We start from the raw sequence: 20,071 nt of genomic DNA, 5'->3' as shown, positions 1-20,071 counted from the left end.
AGAATGTCATTGTATGCTGTAGCGTTAAGATTTCCCTTCACTGGAACTAAGGGGCCTGGCCCGAACCATGAAAATCAGCCCCAGACCATTATTCCTCCTCCACTAAACTTTAAAAAGCTGGCACTATGCATTGGGGCAGGAAGCATTCTCCCGGCATCCGACAAACCCAGATTCATCCATCGGACTGCCAGATGGTTAAGCATGATTCATCACTCCAGAGTACACATTTCCACTGCTCCAGTCCAATGCTGGCAAGCTTTACACCACTCCAGCTGACACTTGGCATTGCGCATGGTGATCATAGGCTTGTGTGCGGCTGCTCGGCCATGGAAACCCATTTCAGGAAGCTCCCGACGAACAGTTCTTGTGCTGACGTTGCTTCCAGCGGCAGTTTGGAACTCGGTAGTGAGTGTTGCAACCGAGGACAGACAAATTTTATGCATTATACACTTCAGCAATCCTGTTCTGTGAGCTTGTGTGGCCTATCACTTCGTATTAAAAATGTGTGTGACTGTACTGTCGGTCAGTGTATCAGTGTTCCGTTACTTGTCGTGTTTTGTGGACGTCAGGAAGAGAAGCTGCTGCAAAATTATTTGGGGATCCAAATAAAACAAAGACTGAGTGCATAGGACAGGAATAGAGAGGTCTAAGAAGTGTGTGGTTACTGGTCACTTACAACATGAAGTCCTGCTCCCAGCATGGCTGGTCGCCTCGCACGGTAATGGAGGTGCTCTTGACATTCTGCACCTTCAGCGTCACATAGCTATTGAACTTACCTGCAACACAGAAAGGAGGGAAAAGAGGTGAAAAGCCTGCATATAATGACATGAAGTAATGGTGGGAAGAGGTACTGATATATAATATTCGTACTAACAGTACTTATGCTCACCACATTACAAAGATAGATTGTCATGTTGAAAGCAAAAAAAGAGTAGATTACTGCGTACACGTAGGAGACCAAGTCTCCATATTACTTTGTCTTTATAGGACATCAGCAGTAATCTGCACAACATCAAATGATTTGCCAGATGGATAGCTTCTGTGTACAGGTAAGACAGACAATTGTAGTGGCAGACGTTGCAATGATGGGATAGTAACAGTAATGCTAGATTGGCCAACTGCTTCACTTTGGCTTTGTGTGACTGAAGGACAGTCGGCGACGTAGGTGAGAGTGAAAGCAGATAAGTCAGTTTCCCCATCCATTCCCCCCACCGCCCTGCACCCAGACCAATTCACTGACCCTGGTAATCTCACCACAGAGGAGTGCCACATAGCCAGGCAGGCAGCAGATATAGCCTAGCCATCCATCGTCTCTCCTGGCTGATGTGATTCACTCACTGCAGAGCAGCCACCCTAATATAGCTCTGGGCATGATCAAAATTTCACCTCTGACACTGAGACATAGGCCAGTACAGTAGGACTACGTGATGCAGAGACAGAAGAGACCAGCTTCTACAGCAGAAAAGGTCTCCGTCATCTCTCATACCATCAATTTAAAGACCAATGTTAAAAGACCTTGATTTATAAACATATTTAAAAGTCATCACTGTGAAGGAGGTAGTGGCAAATCATTTCATATTTATTGTAGGGGCAGATGTGGCACCACAGTTCACAAAGAGGTGGGGCCAACATCTTTCTCCTGATCATGACCAGTTAAAACCCCGGAACCTAGTTGTATGAGGGGCCTTAAGGAGAAGTGTATCTATAATTCTTTCAATAACTGTTGTAAATTTTATCAATGTTTATGATGAGTATTTTTGTAAATTGATGTGCTCCTTCACCGGAAATTTTGGTGGGAATACATTTTCTGAACATCACGCGCCAATGTAAAATGGGGTTTATGGATATAAATATGAACTTTATCAAGCAAAACATACATGTATTTTGTAACATTGAGTCCTGGGAGTGTCATCTGATGAAGATCATCAAAGGTTAGTGATTAATTGTAGCTGCATTTCTGGTTTTTGTGACGCCTCTCCTTGCTTGGAAAATGGCTGTGTGGTTTTTCTTGTCCCGGCGCTGTCCTAACATCTAAAGCTATGCTTTCGCCGTAAAGCCTTTTTGAAGTCGGACACTGTGGTTGGATTAAGGAGAATCTTATCTTTAAAATGGTGTATAATACTTGTATGTTTGAGAAATTTGAATTATGAGATTTTTGTGGTTTTTAATTTGCCGCCCTGCTATTTCACTGGCTGTTGATTGTGTGTACCGCGGGTGGGACGCTACCGTCCCAGATGTCCCAGAGAGATTAATGCAACCACTGTGTCAGATTTTAAACACCCATTTTTCAAGCTAGCATATAATGTCACAAAAAACAAAACCACAGCTAAATGCAGCACTAACCTTTGATGATCTTCATCAGATGACACACCTAGGACATTATGTTATACAATACATGCATGTTTTGTTCAATCAAGTTCATATTTATATCAAAAACCAGCTTTTTACATTAGCATGTGACGTTCAGAACTAGCATAACCCCCGCAAACCTCCGGTGAATTTACTAAATTACTCACGATAAACGTTCACAAAAAACACAACAATTATTTTAAGAATTATAGATACAGAACTCCTTTGTGCAATCGAGGTGTCCGATTTTAAAATAGCTTTTCGGTGAAAGCACATTTTACAATATTCTGAGTAGATAGCCCAGCCATCACGGCTAGCTATTTAGACACCCACCAAGTTTAGCCCTGACCAAACTCCGATTTACTATTAGAAAAGTTTGATTACCTTTGGTGTTCTTCGTCAGAATGCACTCCCAGGACTGCTACTTCAATAACAAATGTTGGTTTGGTTCAAAATATTCCATTGTTATATCCAAATAACGGCGTTTTGTTCGTGCGTTCAAGACACTATCCGAAGTGTAAATAAGGGTCACGAGCATGGCGCATTTAGTGACAAAAGATTTCTAAATATTCCATTACCGTACTTCGAAGCATGTCAACCGCTGTTTAAAATCAGTTTTTATGCCATTTTTCTCGTAAAAAAGCGATAATATTCCAACCGGGAATCTGCGTTTAGGTAAACAGACGAAAGAAAATAAAGCACGGGGTCGACTCGGGCACGAGCCTGAGTCTCACAGTACTGTAACCAGCCACTATCCAAACGCGCTACTTTTTTTCAGCCAGAGCCTGCAAAGCCACGATTCAGCTTTTTGCCGCCTTCTGAGAGCCCATGGGAGCCGTAGGCAGTGTCACGTAACAGCAGAGATCCCCTGTAATGGATAGAGATAATCAAGAAGGGCAAGAAATTGTCAGACAGGGCACTTCCTGCATGGAATCTTCTCAGGTTTTGGCCTGCCATATGAGTTCTGTTATACTCACAGACACCATTCAAACAGTTTTAGAAACTTTGGAGTGTTTTCTATCCAAAGCTAATAATTATATGCATATTCTAGTTTCTAGGCAGGAGTAATAATCAGATTAAATCGGGTATGTTTTTTATCCGGCCGTGAAAATACTGCCCCCTAGCCATTACAGGTTAAGTATGAGAAACTAGGAGCCTGACCAAGGGGTCAAACACAACCAGAATCGTTTGAGCTACCGGTTGAACCAGCAGATACAGCCATAAAAGACCAGCTGACTGAAGGAGCAATTGGGGGACCAGAACCACACCCAACCACGGTAGCCCTTTTCCAGCAACTTTTCACCTGCCTTGAGAGGAGGGACGAAGACCTCAAGCAGGAGTTCCGGGGCCTACGCCAATCTATCCTCACAGCTCCTCACCAAGAGGAACTCGTCAGTGAGAGCCCAAGATTGGGTCTTCCAACACCAGGACGACAAAGGCTCAACGCAGCAGGGACTTCCACTCCACAGCAGGATCCCCAAGCAGTGATAAGGCCAGCCCCAGGAGACCAGTCCAGCAGTGTTAACGTCCATCTTCCAGCATTCCTGAGGAAGGAGCCAAAGATGCCCTCATACCAACAGGGGGAGGACATTAAACTACTTGCTGAGGCTTGAGCGCATGGCCAAGACATGGCAGTGGCCGGAGGTAGAGTGGGCCTGCAGGCTTGTCCCATTGCTCACGGGCAAGGCCTTAGAGGCTTACACAGCAATGGATGAGAGGCTGTCCAATGTCTACAGGGCTTGAAGGAAGCGCTGCTGGTGAAGTTCGACATCTCCCTGGAGACCTACCGTCAACGCTTCAGAGCTGCATCGACGCCATCGGGTGAGTTGCCGACAGAGACGTACCACCGCCTCAAGGGTCTCTACCGACGATGGGTTCGACCAGAGAAGACACAGGACAAAAATCGGTGAGGTCATCATCCTCGAGCAACTTCTACAAGTTCTACCACGCGACATTCAAACCGGGTCCGAGAGCATGAGCCCAAGGACGGGCTTATGGCGGCCAAGCTTGCACTGTAGTACCTTAACATCAGACTGGCAAACTGACTGCTCATTTAGCTGACCCCCCCCCACACTTCCCAACAGATCAGAGAGTACAGGCACTTCCCTCCCCAAAATCATCTCAAAAGGTAGCTTCTCCATTACCCCAACTTTGAGGAGGTATTTCTGACCCTGAATCTCAACTGTGAGCTCAGCTGTGGGCTGCTGTGACTGGTCACCATGGACACATTGGATCAGTGTCTGGTGACCGTAATCAATGTCATTAACAGGTACATTACCTTTTCTGATCAACGACAGGGAACTGCCAGTGTCAATCATTGCAGTAAGACTTTTACCATTCACTTTTACAGGTACCAAGCCTGACCCTTCCCCAGTCTGTCTATTCTGAACACCATCCCCCTCTCTGGGCACATAACAGGAACCTGAGAGCTTGGATTTACGTAGCGGAAGCTTTGTGCCCCTGCTGTCGGCAGTAAAAACAGGTCAGACCCCTCCCATCAGAGCAAACTGCATGATCCCTTACCTCCCTCCTCAGAGACACATACCTCCCAGAGTTACCTCCATCTCTGGCGTCTCTGATGTCCCTTGTCTCTGAGACTCCTTGGAGCGGGTGCTGCAGGTCGTGGTGGGCCCCCTTTACGTGCATTAATGTGTCATGCTCAGTTGTCACTCGTGCCCAGGCCATAGCTGGTTTACAACCTCTGCCTGACTTCTGTGATAGTCTGTGCGAGGGGGGAACCAAAGGGCCCAGAAAGTCACGCCGCCAGCGGCGTCTGCAGAAGTATGTGGGAGCCCCTATACCTGTTGCTGATGTGTCTGGGTTAGAGGTGCAATGGGATGTTCCACAAACTTTTGCTACACTGCAGAAGTCTGACGCAACCTTGAAAGGTTTATTTGACAAGGCCTTCGCTGGGGACAGTCAATCCTCCTGTGGGGGGATTTACACGGTAGACAACCACATGCTCTACCTTGGGTCAGAGGCAGATAGATGGCACCACCAACTTCCTGCTACCTGTAGACCACTTGTTCTCAACCTTGCACATACAGTTCCATGGGCAGGTCATCTAGGGCAACATAAGACCTATCTCAGTCTAGGCTGCCATTTCTTTTGGCCCTCCATGTATACTGATGTACAAACATACTGCAAAACATGCGCCACGTGCCAGAAAACCAGCGCTGTCCATAGGTCTGACCAGGCTCTTCTATGTTCACTGCCAGTTATCTACCCCATTCAAGAGAATTGCAATGGACATTGTTGGACCCTTGGAGAAGAGTAGCGTAGGTTACAAGTATATATTGGTGATCTGTGACTATGCCACCCGGTTCCCAGAAGCCTTCCCACACCGTTCCATAACCACTCCAAAAATAATCAGTGCTCTTGTTCAGCTCTTCTCTCGTGTAGGAATCCCAGAAGAAATCCTGACGGACCAAGGGACAAACTTCACCTCGCGACTGATGGTTCAACTCCACCGACAGCTGGGCAGTAAAGGCTTGGGGACCACCCCCTACCATCCCCAAACAGATGGGCTCGTAGAGAGGTTCAATCAAACACTCAAGAACATGCTGAGGAAGTTTGTGGCCAACACTGGTAAATACTGGGATAAGTGGTTACCCTTTCTGCTTACAGGGAGGTGCCTCAGGCATCGACAGGTTTCTCGCCATTCAAGCTCCTCTATGGGTGGCCAGTGCAGGGACCACTGGACCTGCTGAAGAAGGGCTGGGAAGGTTCCCCAGTAGCCACCTCAAGACAGGGGATTGTCCAGTACGTCTTCCAGATGCGAGACAGGCTGGAGCGGTACCGAGAGGAAGCTAGGGCAAACCTTCAGCAAGCCCAGAAGGTCCAGAAGAGAGGGTATGACCAGCACGCTCGCCACAGAGAGTTTGAGTCAGGACAGAAAGTCCTGTTCCTCCTTCCCTCGTCTACCAGCAAGCTTATTGCGCAGTGGCCGTACCTAATCGGGAGGAAGATGGGCCCGGTGACCTATGAGGTGCTGCACCCGGACAAGGGTAAGAAGAAGCAAACCTACCATGTGAACCTCCTCAAGGCCTGGGAAGAGAAAGTCCTTTCTGGTCCGCAGAGTAGAAGAAGAGGACGAGTCGGATGGGGTCACAGAGGCATGGAAAGAATGAGCAGAAGTCATACTGGCTCACCTAGAAGAAGACAAGTGAGATGAGCTGAAGCAGCTGTTTGGCAAGTATACGGCCCTCTTCGGTCAGAGGCCAGGAAGAACCAAAGTCCTGGAACACGTCATCCATTTGAAGCCTGGCCTGAACCCTGTCCGCCAGCATACTTACCGTGTGCCTGAGAGGCTGGTGGTAGCCCTCAAGGAAGAGGTCCACACTATGATAGAGATGGATATTGTCCAGCCATCATTAAGTGAATGGAGCAGCCCTATTGTCATTGTCCCAAAGAAGGATGGCTCTTTGCGCGTCAGCATGGACTTCCATAAGGTGAATGCCATCTCCCAGTTTGATGCCTACCCCATGCCCCGCATTGACGACTTACTGGAGAGAATAGGTAGAGCTCATTACATCACCACATTGGATCTCTGCAAAGGGTACTGGCAAGTGTCCCTGGACAAAGAATCCAAGGCCTACACTGCTTTCCAGATGCCGATGGGCCTGTTCATGCCGATTGGGGCCCCTGAGACTTTCCAGAGGCTGATGGACAAGGTCCTCCAGGACTGTGACGATTACTGCACAGCCACTCCTGGGAGGTGCACATACAGCATCTTAGCAGAGTCCTAGGGAAGATCCATGATGCAGGACTCACGCTTAACCTCCTGAAGTGTGAGTGGGTGAAACAGGAGACAAAGTACCTGGGTTACCAGGTGCGTAAGGGTGAAGTTCGGCTTCAGGTGGACAAAGTGGAGTCCATCAGGAACAGCCCTCAACCCAGAACCAAGACAGGTGAAGTCCTTCCTAGGCCTGGCAGGGTGGTACCGGAGATTCATTCCATAGTTCTCGACCATCGCTGTCCCTCTGACCAACGTCACTTCAAAAAGGTGGCCAGCAACCATGTGAAGTGGACTGAGGAGTGTGAGGAAGCCTTCATGATGCTGAAAAAACAACTGTGCTCATTCCCTGTTCTCCAGACCCCTGATTTTCAGAAAAGGTTTGTCGTGCAGGTGGACGCTTCGGCTGTGGGAATTGAAGCTGTACTGGCCCAAGGGGAGCCAGGAGAAGAGCTTCCCGTACTGTACCCGAGTCGGAAGCTGTTGCCCAGGGAAACCAGGTATTCGACAATCGAGAAGGAGTGCCGGGCTATAAAGTGGGCCATAGATAGCCTCCGTTACTACCTTCTTGGGAGGGAATTTGACCTGCACACAGACCACAGAGCACTGACCTGGATCCAGACCATGAAGGACTGGAATTCTCATGTCACCAGGTGGTATCTGGAGCTCCAGCCCTTCAGGTTCTGTGTCCATCACAAGGCAGGAAAAGAAAACATCACGGCGGACTACCTATCAAGGCTCCCGAACCTGGTCGCTTCAGGAGAGGATGAAGGTAATGTGATGTAGAAGTCAGTCACTGGCCGCGGGCAGCATTTGGTACTTTAACGCACGCACACATTCATCACTCCTCCTTTATCAATGTGGGTCGACACACAAGTTAACTTCTCTTAGTACATACATTTCAGACTTATGTCAGTAACCGGTTATAGTATAAAGAAATAAAGAGACAAGTGTTCATATTTAATATAAGCAATATTTATTATACTTATCGATGTTATGGATGAGCGCGTTGTTTGTTTGGTTCTGCTCCTCTCTCTCCATCTCTGGAGCTTCCGGGTATGCTGATAAGGACATCGGGCTGATTTTATAGTGCCTATCCCGAATGGCTCGTTAATGTAAATGGGCATATTTAAAGACACCATGTCAGTAGTGATATGATTTGGTAAATGTTATATTGGGATATTATTTCATAAACATGTTGCAATGTATATACTTTAGTATGTTTAGTTGAATGGAAAATGTAGGTTTGAATAGGTAATTGCTTATTTAATTAGTGTTAACCTCTCTAGGGTAGGTGGCACCAAATCGTCCCACCTACGTAACAGCCAGTGGAATCTTGTGGCGCGTTATTCAAATACCTTAGAAATGCTATTACTTCAATTTCTCAAACATATGACTATTTTACACCATTTTAAAGACAAGACTCTCGTTAATCTAACCACACTGTCCGATTTCAAAAAGGCTTTACAACGAAAGCAAAACATTAGATTATGTCAGCAGAGTACCCAGCCAGAAATAGACAACAATTTTTCAAGCTAGCATATAATGTCAATAAACCCAAACCACAGCTAAATGTAGCACTAACCTTTGATGATCTTCATCAGATGACAACCCTAGGACATTATGTTATACAATACATGCATGTTTTGTTCAATCAAGTTCCTATTTATATCAAAAACCAGCTTTTTACATTAGCATGTGACTAGCATGTGACTAGCATTCCCACTGAACACTGCCGGTGAATTTACTAAATTACTCACGATAAACGTTCACAAAAAGCATAAATTATTTTAAGAATTATAGATACAGAACTCCTCTATGCACTCGATATGTCCGATTTTAAAATAGCTTTTCGGTGAAAGCACATTTTGCAATATTCTCAGTAGACAGCCCGGCATCACAGGGCTAGCTATTTAGACACCCAGCAAGTTTAGCACTCACCAAAGTCAGATTTACTATAAGAAAAATGTTATTACCTCTGCTGTCTTCGTCAGAATGCACTCCCAGGACTTCTACTTCAATAACAAATGTTGGTTTGGTCCCAAATAATCCATCGTTATAGCCAAATAGCGGCGTTTTGTTTGTGCGTTCAAGACACTATCCGAAAGGGTAAATAAGGGTGACGAGCATGGCGCAATTAGTGACAAAAAAATTCTAAATATTCCATTACCGTACTTCGAAGCATGTCAACCGCTGTTTAAAATCAATTTTTATGCCATTTTTCTCATAAAAAAGCGATAATATTCCGACCGGGAATCTGCATTTAGGTAAACAGGCCTAAAGAAAATAAAGCATGGGGTCGACTCGGGCACGCGCCTAAGCCCATAGTACTCTGATCGGCCACTTGCCAAACGAGATAAAGTGTTTCAGCCAGAGGCTGCCTCGATATCGTTCAGCTTTTTCCCGGGCTCTGAGAGCCTATGGGAGCCGTAGGAAGTGTCACGTTACAGCAAAGATCCTCAGTCTTCAATAAAAAGAGCCAAGATGAAACACAACTTGTCAGACAGGCCACTTCCTGCATGGAATCTTCTCAGGTTTTGGCCTGCCAAATGAGTTCTGTTATACTCACAGACACCATTCAAACAGTTTTAGAAACGTTAGGGTGTTTTCTATCCAAAGCCAATAATTATATGCATATTCTAGTTACTGGGCAGGAGTAGTAACCAGATTAAATCAGGTACGTTTTTTATCCGGCCGTGTCAATACTGCCCCCTAGCCCTAACAGGTTAATTGTTCTGAGAGGGGCAACCCCTACAAAAGGACCCTCACTTTCAGTTCATGGAGAGGCATTTTGGATTGAGCTGTGGATGGGGCAGCATTGTTTTTAGCTGTCCCATAAGGTACACGTTTGTTGTTTTTGTTCTGGAATCACTATGTAAATAAACACCCTTGCACAGAAGAACTTTTGCGGCTCCGCCATATTTTTATTTTGATAGAGGTTAGGTTTTCCAGTTTAGCCTTCTGGCCTACTCTACGTGACACCAAGAAACATGAGCAATGGACATTAGACCAGTGGAAATGAGGCCAAATTTGAGATTTTGGTTCCAACCGCCGTATCTTTGTGAGACGCTGAGTAGGTGAACAGATGATCTCCGCATGTGTGGTTCCCAACGTGAAGCATCGAGGAGGTATTTGCTTTGCTTGTGACACTGTCAGTGATTTATTCTGAATTCAAGGCACACTTAACCAGCATGGCTACCACAGCATTCTGCAGCAATACGCCATCCCAGCTGGTTTGCACTTAGTGGGACTATCATCTGTTTTTCAACAGGACAATGACCCAACCCACCTCCAGTCTTTGTAAGGGCTATTTGACCAAGGAGAGTGATGGAGTGCTACATCAGATGACCTGGCCTCCACAATCACCCGACCTCATCCCAATTGAGATGATTTGGGTTGAGTTGGACTGCAGAGTGAAGGAAAATAAGCCAACAAGTGCTCAGCATATGTGGGAACTCCTTCAAGACTGTTGGAAAATCATTCCAGGTGAAGTTGGTTGAGAGAATGCCAAGAGTGTGCAAAGCTGTCATCAAGGCAAAGGGTGGCTTCTTTGAAGAATCTAAAATATATTTTGAATTGTTTAACACATTTTTGGTAAACACAGGATTCTGTGTGTTATTTCATAGTTTTGATATCTTTATTTTTCCACATTGTAGAACAGTGAAGAAAAACCCTTGAATGAGTAGGTGTGTCCAAACTTTTGACTGGTACTGTATATTACAGCGGGGGAAAAAAGTATTTGATCCCCTGCTGATTTTGTACATTTGCCCATTGACAAAGAAATTATCAGTCTATAATTTTAATGGTAGGTTTATTTGAACAGCGAGAGACAGAATAACAACAAAAAAAATCCAGAAGAACGCATGTAAAAAATGTTATAAATTGATCTGCATTTTAATGAGGGAAATAAGTATTTGACCCCCTCTCAATCAGAAAGATTTCTGGCTCCCAGGTGTCTTTTATACAGGTAACGAGCTGAGATTAGGAGCACACTCTTAAAGGGAGTGCTCCTAACCGCAGCTTGTTACCTGTAAAAAAAAGACACCTGTCCACAGAAGCAATCAATCAATCAGATTCCAAACTCTCCACCATGGCCAAGACCAAAGAGCTCTCCAAGGATGTCAGGGAGAAGATTGTAGACCTACACAAGGCTGGAATGGGCTACAAGACCGTCGCCAAGCAGCTTGGTGAGAAGGTGACAACATTTGGTGCGATTATTCGCAGATGGAAGAAACACAAAAGAACTGTCAATATCCCTCGGCCTGGGGCTCCATGCAAGATCTCACCTTGTGGAGTTGCAATGATCATGAGAACGGTGAGGAATCAGCCCAGAACTACACGGGAGGATCTTGTCAATGATCTCAAGGCAGCTGGGACCATAGTCACCAAGAGAACAATTGGTAACACACTACGCCGTGAAGGACTGAAATCCTGCAGCGCCCGCAAGGTCCCCCTTCTCAAGAATACATATACATGCTCGTCTGACGTTTGCCAATGAACATCTGAATGACTCAGAGAACTGGTGGAAGTGTTGTGGTCAGATGAGACCAAAATGGAGCTCTTTGGCATCAACTCAACTCGCCGTGTTTGGAGGAGGAGGAATGCTGCCTATGACCCCAAGAACACCATCTCCACCGTCAAACATGGAGGTGGAAACATTATGCTTTGGGGGTGTTTTTCTGCTAAGGGGACAGGACAACTTCACCGCATCAAAGGGACGATGGACGGGGCCATGTACCGTCAAATCTTGGGTGAGAACCTCCTTCCCTCAGCCAGGGCATTAAAAAAATGGGTCGTGGATGGGCATCCCATAGAAAATCTGTGGATGGAGCTGAAGGTTCGAGTTGCCAAACGTCAGCCTCGAAACCATAATAACTTGGAGAAGATCTGCAAAGAAGAGTGGGACAAAATCCCTCCTGAGATGTGTGCAAACCTGGTGGCCAACTTCAAGAAACGTCTGACCTCTGATTACCAACAAGGGTTTTGCCACCAAGTACTAAGTCATGTTTTGCAGAGGGGTCAAATACTTATTTCCCTCATTAAAATGCAAATCATTTTAACATGCGTTTTTCTGGATATTTTTGTTGTTATTCTGTCTCTCACTGTTCAAATAAACCTACCATTAAAATTATAGACTGATCATTTCTTTAAGTGGGCAAACGTACAAAATCAGCAGGGGATGAAATACTTTCCCCCCCCCACTGTATTTAGTATATGTAAAGACAAGATTAAATCAAGAAATAGTCTGATGGGTGACAATATTAATATATAATTCACAAATGATAGGCTATCACATGTGAATTATGCCCAGCATAACAATGCCTTTTTTTGTGACTTTTCTAATCATAGTTGCACACCTCATGTAGCGTAGTCCATTGGCCTATATGTTTTAATAAGGTTCGTATCACAACGTAAAAGGCCAAATAACTAATTAAAATTAAGCACATTAATCCGCTTAACAAGGGGTGTAGAGCCTATCTGGCATACATTAGCATCGTGTGAGTTTCCAGTTTGGGCAAGATCATTTTCACCATAAAAAATGCACCTTTATAATAAAAGCATTACATGCATAATTGCATTTGCGGTCACTTCCGCTAAAGGAACATTTGCGCTTATAGCCTACTACCACGTGCGCATTGCTGCACTTATGTGAAGAAATAGCCTAATAGTTTAACATCTTAAGCAAAACATTCTGATCTGTTGCGTCAGCCACATTGCATAAAAAGTTGACGCTAGTCGTTGTATTAACTTGGGATCAATCGCATCCCACAACTGTCCCAGACTATGTTTGGAATATTTATTTCTTGCACAGAATAGGTCGACTGTTGTACTATGAGGGATAGATTGACATAGGCTAGAGCTTTTGCTGTTCGTTAGGCCTACTCATCTTGTTGGCTGACGAAAAGTAAATGTGGACAGTTCTTCAATATGCACACAGTGGCGTCCCCGATGTGTCCGTCTTCACTTGTAGCCTGTTAGAAAGACCCTATCACCTGACTGAGAGCCATGTGAGTGAGAGGTGGTTCGGATTGCGCAGCACACTCAGGGAGAAGGGAACAATGCAGCACTCCAGCCCGCAAAAGGCCTGAATTTTTTTTAGGGTGCATTACAGCCACAAAGAGGATGCTGCCGTGATATTTGAGGCATTATCAAGTGCTTGTCAAATTGTGAATTAGTGACAGATGTAGTGTGTACAGCCTGTGCAAAAAACAAAGCAGAGCTCATGCCTTTCAAGCAACTTTTTTCAAATCATCATGCCGCCTTACAGTGTATTAAAAATCAAAACATGTAGCTAAAGTTTGTAGAACTAAAGTTGCATTAAGAACTATAAATTAAGCATATAGGAGTACATATTTCTTTGTTAACCGGTTAACACTGAATCGCCGCATGTGAGCATTCCCTCAAATCGTTTGGAGAAAATATTTCAATTTTTTTCAGCTTTGTTCAATTGTATTCTTCATACAAAATAATTTAAAAAAATAATGCCACACAATTATGAGCAAATCTTGTCTGCTAAATTAACTAGTGTAACCCACAGCCATTTGGCATAGCCACGTCAGGACAACTCAGAGTATACTATTCTTTTTTTCCTGAAACAGACTACATTTTCTTAATATCATGCTTCTTTAGACCGGTCTAAATAATGGATTTATTGTGAAGGGGTAGGCTATATTACATGGATTTATTAGACTTTAAAAAAATGGCTTGTAGATTATGTGTGGAAGCCAGGAGATACTAAATGTGTTTATATTAATTTAATGGTCATTTACCGTGAGACTGACAATTATTTGCTTGACAATCACCGGCTGACGAAATTTAACCGCTACAGCCCCAGTGCAACCCAATAATAGGAATGTTAATGTTTTGACTTACAGGGGGATTCTGTTTTAGACAGAGACAACTGTGATGAGACATAGGACTAACAGGGTTGAGCAGTGGTTGCATCATGTAGGCCTATATAGGCTACATCTGTAATTAAAAAGTTACAGGTGCATTAACACAGTCTAGTCTTGTCATCACTATTTTTTGATTTGATTAATTCCAGTCAATCATTTTGTATTAAAAAAGGCCTAGTTAGCCTACATATCGAAGTTAGAATATAAACCAAATTTGATCACATTCTCTTAACACAAATAAATTGGCTTGGGCTATAAATATATAACGTTACCGCTTCGTTTCCCCTGACCAAATTGGACAGATCGCTAATGTTCAGGTGTAGGCTGCTACAACATTTCTGTAAAGAGTTTTTGCTTGTCCTTTTCCCGTTAGCTAAAATAATACTGGATGAAAGTGGAAAGCGTGCTCTGCTTTCTATATACGTGCGCACACACACACACACTTTATATAGGGCAGTAGGACTATCTACCTGGGAAAAGATACATGGTCACCAGTTGGTCACTTGACTTCCCAATGCCTCTCCACCTGTCTCCACAGTGGCAAACAAACATTTATTTTGCCATGGACACAAACTCAACAAAACTTCAGTTCAGTCATCAGAGCTGGTACACAATGAGAATGTACTTTAAAGAAAACAATACCGATATTTACAATTTTAGCGGTCTTTTAAGCATTCTAGTACAGTTAAATAGTTAACACACACCATGGACGTAGCGGTCTAAGGCACTGCATCTCAGTGCAAGAGGCGTCACTACAGTCCCTGGTTTGAATCCAGGCTGTATCACATCCGGCCGTGATTGGGAGTCCCATAGTGTGACGACGTCATTATAACCTGTTATGGACAGGGGGCAGTATTTTCACAGCCGGATAAAAAACGTACCCGATTTAATCTGATTATTACTCCTGCCCAGAAACTAGAATATGCATATAATTATTAGCTTTGGATAGAAAACACTCCAAAGTTTCTAAAACTGTTTGAATGGTGTCTGTGAGTATAACAGAACTCATTTGGCAGGCCAAAACCTGAGAAGATTCTGTACAGGAAGTACCCTGTCTGACCATTTCTTGGCCTTCTTTGCCATCTCTTGCCACGGGATCTCTGCTGTAACGTGACACTTCCTACGTCTCCCATGGGCTCTCAGAAGGTGGCAAAAAGCTGAATCGTGGCTTTGCAGGCTCTGGCTGAAAAAAAGTAGCGCGTTTGGGTAGTGGCTGGTTACAGTACTGTGAGACTCAGGCGCATGCCCGCGTCGACCGAATGCTTTGTTTTCTTTCCTCCGTTTACCTAAACGCAGATTCCCGGTCGGAATATTATCGCTTTTTTACGAGAAAAATGGCATAAAAATTGATTTTAAACAGCGGTTGACATGCTTCGAAGTACGGTAATGGAATATTTAGAAATCTTTTGTCACGAATTGCGCCATGCTCGTGACCCTCATTTACACTTCGGATAGTGTCTAGAACGCACGAACAAAACGCCGCTATTTGGATATAACGATGGATTATTTTGGACCAAACCAACATTTGTTATTGAAGTAGCAGTCCTGGGAGTGCATTCTGACGAAGACAACAAAGGTAATCAAACTTTTGTAATAGTAAATCGGAGTTTGGTCAGGGCTAAACTTGGTCAGTGTCTAAATGGCTAGCCGTGATGGCTGGGCTATCTACTGAGAATATTGCAAAATGTGCTTTCACCGAAAAGTTATTTTAAAATCGGACATCGAGTGCATAGAGGAGTTCTGTATCTATAATTCTTAAAATAATTATGTTTTTTGTGAACGTTTATCGTGAGTAATTTAGTAAATTCACCGGATGTTTGCGGGGGGTATGCTAGTTCTGAACGTCACATGCTAATGTAAAAAAGCTGGTTTTTGATATAATTATGAACTTGATTGAACAAAACATGCATGCATTGTATAACATAATCTCCTAGGGTTGTCATCTGATGAAGATCATCAAAGGTTAGTGCTGCATTTAGCTGTGGTTTTGTTTTTTGTGACATTATATGCTAGCTTGAAAAATGGGTGTCTGATTATTTCTGGCTGGGTACTCTGCTGACATAATGTAATGTTTTGCTTTCGCTGTGAAGCCTTTTTGAAATCGGACAGTGTGGTTAGATTAACGAGAGTCTTGTCTTTAAAATGCTGTAAAATAGTCATATGTTTGAAAAATTGAAGTTTTCGGATTTTAGAGGAGTTTGTATTTCGCGCCACGCCCATCATTGGATATTGGAGCAGGTGTTCCGCTAGCGGAACGTCTAGATGTAAGAGGTTAAATAACAAATGTGTTCTTACCCGACTTGCCTAGTTAAATAAAGGTCACACACCAAAAAGTTATTTTGTTGGCATTTACGCATGTCCCCATTACCAGTAAAATATATTCAAAACATTCTTTCACTTACTTGCTGTGCTGTTTCGTTGTTCATTTGTTCAGTCGTTTCATTCTCAACCAGGATTTCCATGGAACACCATTTGGGTCTTTGCGTGTCAAAAAAAAGTTACACGTCAAATACCAATATTTGACGTGTCAAATAACACGACATCTGTTTCAGTAGCTATAGTTAGCTAACTAAACTGCTAGGTGTCATCATCAAAAACAACCCTAATTTATACGACAGTTCTTATTTGATTAATGGTGGTCGGACCGATCGATGTGAAGCTAGCCCCAATAAGGATTAGCCACAATAGCAGACTTGCAAGTTAGCCTTCAAAATAGAAGTACGGCATAATTCTACCATTTGTATTACTGTCAATGACAGACTTTTATTTTGAAGACAAACCGCAAATTCCACTATTGTGCCTAATCCTTATTGTGGCTAGCTTCACAACACATAACCCGGTGCAGTCGAGCCTCACTAGCCAGATGAAGCTAGCTGGCTGCTTTTAATGTTAGCTTTGGGCAACAGGGTTAAGTTGCTGACTAGCTATTTATTTTCACGAACTGAAGTTCAATTTCAATAGGTGAACAACAAATGGCAACCATCTTTAAAATGGCGCCGGAAGAAATGGCAGCAGTTTTACGGGCGCCCAACCAATTGTGCTATATTGTGTGGTTTTTTTTGCGTTATTTGTAACTTATTTTGTACATAATGTTTCTGCAACCATATCATACGGCAAAAAAAGAGCTTCTGGATATCAGGACAGCGATCACTCACCTCGGAATAGATTTTTTTCTTCAACAAGCAGGAGGCACAGGACATTCTCCAAACACTCGAAAGGGGCAACTTCCCCGTTATTTGCAAAAGGAAGAAACACAGGTACAGGGGACACAGAGCGGGATGCCTCGTGAGGACCCGCAGAAGATGAGTGGGAAAGCTGCCGTTACCGTCAATATTACTCGCCGACGTGCAATCATTGGACAATAAATTAGACGAGGTACGATCACGAATATCCTACCAACGGGACATCAAAAACTAATATCCTATGTTTCACGGAATCGTGGCTGAATGACGACATGGAAATTCAGCTAGCGGGATATACGCTGCACCGGCAAGATAGAACAGCACACTACGGTAAGATGAGGTGGGGGGCGGTCTGTGCATATTTGTAAAAAAAAAAAAAAAAGCTGATGCACAAAATCTGAGGAAGTCTCTAGATTTTGCTCGCCTGAAGTAGAGTATATTGTGATAAATTGCAGGCCACACTACTTGCCTAGAGAGTTTTCAGCTATACTTTTCGTGGCTGTTTATTAACCACCACAGACAGATGCTGGCACTAAGACCGCACTCAGTCAGCTGTATAAGGAAATAAGCAAACAGGAAACCACTCACCCAGAGGCGCCGCTCCTAGTGGGAGGAGACTAATGCAGGGAAACTTAAATCAGTTCTACCAAATTTCTATCAACATGTTAAATGTGCAACCAGAGGGAAAAAAAAATCCAGATCACCTGTACTCAACACACAGACGTGTACAAAGCTCTCCCTCGCCCTCCATTTGGTAAATCCGACCACAACTCTATCCTCCTGATTCCTGCTTACAAGCAAAAATTAAAGCAGGAAAGACCAGTGACTAAGTCTATAAAAAAAGTCGTCAGATGAAGCAGGTGCTAAACTACAGGACTGTATTGCTATGACAGACTGGAACGTGTTCCGGGATTCTTCCGATGGCATTGAGGAGTACACCACATCAGTCACTGGCTTTATCATTAAGTGCATCGAGGACGTCATCCCCACAGTGACTGTACGTACATACCCCAACCAGAAGCCATGGATTACAGGCAACATTCGCACTGAGCTAAAGGGTAGAGCTGCCGCTTTCAAGGTGCGGGACTCTAACCCGGAAGCTTACAAGAAATCCTGCTATGCCCTGCGACGAATCATAAAACAGGCAAAGCGTCAATACAGGGCTAAGATTGAATCATACGACACCGGCTCCGACGCTCGTCTTATGTGGCAGGGCTTGCAAACTATTACAGACTACAAAGGGAAGCACAGCCGCAAGGTGCCCAGTGACACGAGCCTACCAGATGAGCTAAATCACTTCTATGCTCGCTTCGAGGCAAGCAACACTGAGGCATGCATGAGAGCATCAGCTGTTCGGGACGACTGTGTGATCACGCTCTCCATAGCCGACGTGAGTAAGACCTTTAAACAGGTCAACATACACAAGGCTGCGGGGCCAGACAGATTACCAGGACGTGCGCTCTGGGCATGTGCTGACCAACGGCAGGTGCCTTCACTGACATTTTCAACATGTCCCTGATTGAGTCTGTAATACTGACATGTTTCAAGCAGACCACCATAGTCCCTGTGCCCAAGAATACAAAGGCAACCTACCTAAATGACTACAGACCCGTAGCACTCACGTCCATAGCCATGAAGTGCTTTGAAAGGCTGTTAATGGCTCACATCAACACCATTATCCCAGAAACCCTAGACCCACTCCAATTTGCATACCACCCAAACAGATCCACAAATGATGCAATCTCTATTGCACTCCACACTGCCCTTTCCCACCTGGACAAAAGGAACAATTATGTGAGAACGCTATTCATTGACTACAGCTCAGCGTTCAACACCATTGTACCCTCAAAACTTATCACTAAGCTAAGGATCCTGGACTTCCTGACGGGCCGCCCCCAGGTGGTGAGGGTAAGTAGCAACACATCTGCCACACTGATCCTCAACACTGGAGCCCCCCAGGGGTGCGTGCTCAGTCCCCTGCTGTACTCCCTGTTCACCTACAACTGCATGGCCAGACTCCAACACCATCATTAAGTTTGCTGATGACACAACAGTGGTAGGCCTGATCACCGACAACAACGAGACAGCCTATAGGGAGGAGGTCAAACCTGGCCGGGTGGTGCCAGAGTAACAACCTGTCCCTCAACGTAACCAAGACTAAGGAGATGATTGTGGACAACAGGAAAAGGAGGACCAAGCACGCCCCCATTCTCATCGACGAGGCTGTAGTGGAGCTGGTTGAGAGCTTCAAGTTCCTTGGTGTCCACATCACCAACAAACTAGAATGGTCCAAACACACCAAGACAGTCGTGAAGAGGGCACGACAAAGCCTATTCCCCTCAGGAAACTAAAAAGATTTGGCATGGGTCCTGAGATCCTCAAAAGGTTCTACAGCTGCAATATCGAGAGCATCCTGACTGGTTGCATCACTGCCTGGTATGGCAATTAGAGGTCGACCAATTAATCAGAATGGCCGATTAATTAGGGCCGATTTCAAGTTAACAAATCGGTAATCGGTATTTTTAGACACCGATTTGCCGATTTTTTTATACACCTTTATTTAACTAGGCAAGTCAGGTAAGAACACATTCTTATTTTCAATGACGGCCTAGGAACGGTGGGTTAACTGCCTTGTTCAGGGGCAGAACGACAGATTTTTACCTTGTCAGCTCGGGGATTCGTTTTTGCAACCTTCCGGTTACTAGTCCAACGCTCTAACCACCTGCCTTACATTGCACTCCACAAGGAGCCTACATGGCAGGCTGACTTCCTGTTACGCGAGGGGAGCAAGAAGCCAAGGTAAGTTGCTAGCTAGCATTAAACTTCTCATAACAACAATCAATCTTAACATAATCACTGGTTAACTACACATGGTTGATGATATTACTAGTTTATCTAGCGTGTCCTGC

At 44.4% G+C, this 20,071-nt stretch overlaps 1 protein-coding gene across 3 annotated transcripts in view; it reads right to left on the bottom strand.

Annotated features, from left to right (window-relative positions):
* The window catches only part of LOC106563215 (protein unc-13 homolog B), a 126,003-nt gene that overhangs the window by 82,138 nt on the left and 23,794 nt on the right, over positions 1-20,071 (bottom strand). For all 3 annotated transcript variants that reach the window (XM_045690006.2, XM_082958197.1, XM_082958196.1), the window contains exon 3: positions 677-776. In XM_045690006.2, the coding sequence (XP_045545962.1) occupies positions 677-776 (100 nt within the window). The remainder of the gene's footprint in view (positions 1-676; positions 777-20,071) is intronic.

Source organism: Salmo salar, chromosome 11, assembly GCF_965601325.2.
Source record: "Salmo salar chromosome 11, fSalSal1, whole genome shotgun sequence".
Taxonomy (NCBI): domain Eukaryota; kingdom Metazoa; phylum Chordata; class Actinopteri; order Salmoniformes; family Salmonidae; genus Salmo; species Salmo salar.
The sequence above is the reverse complement of the archived record's forward strand: the minus strand, read 5'-3'. Positions and strand labels throughout refer to the sequence as shown.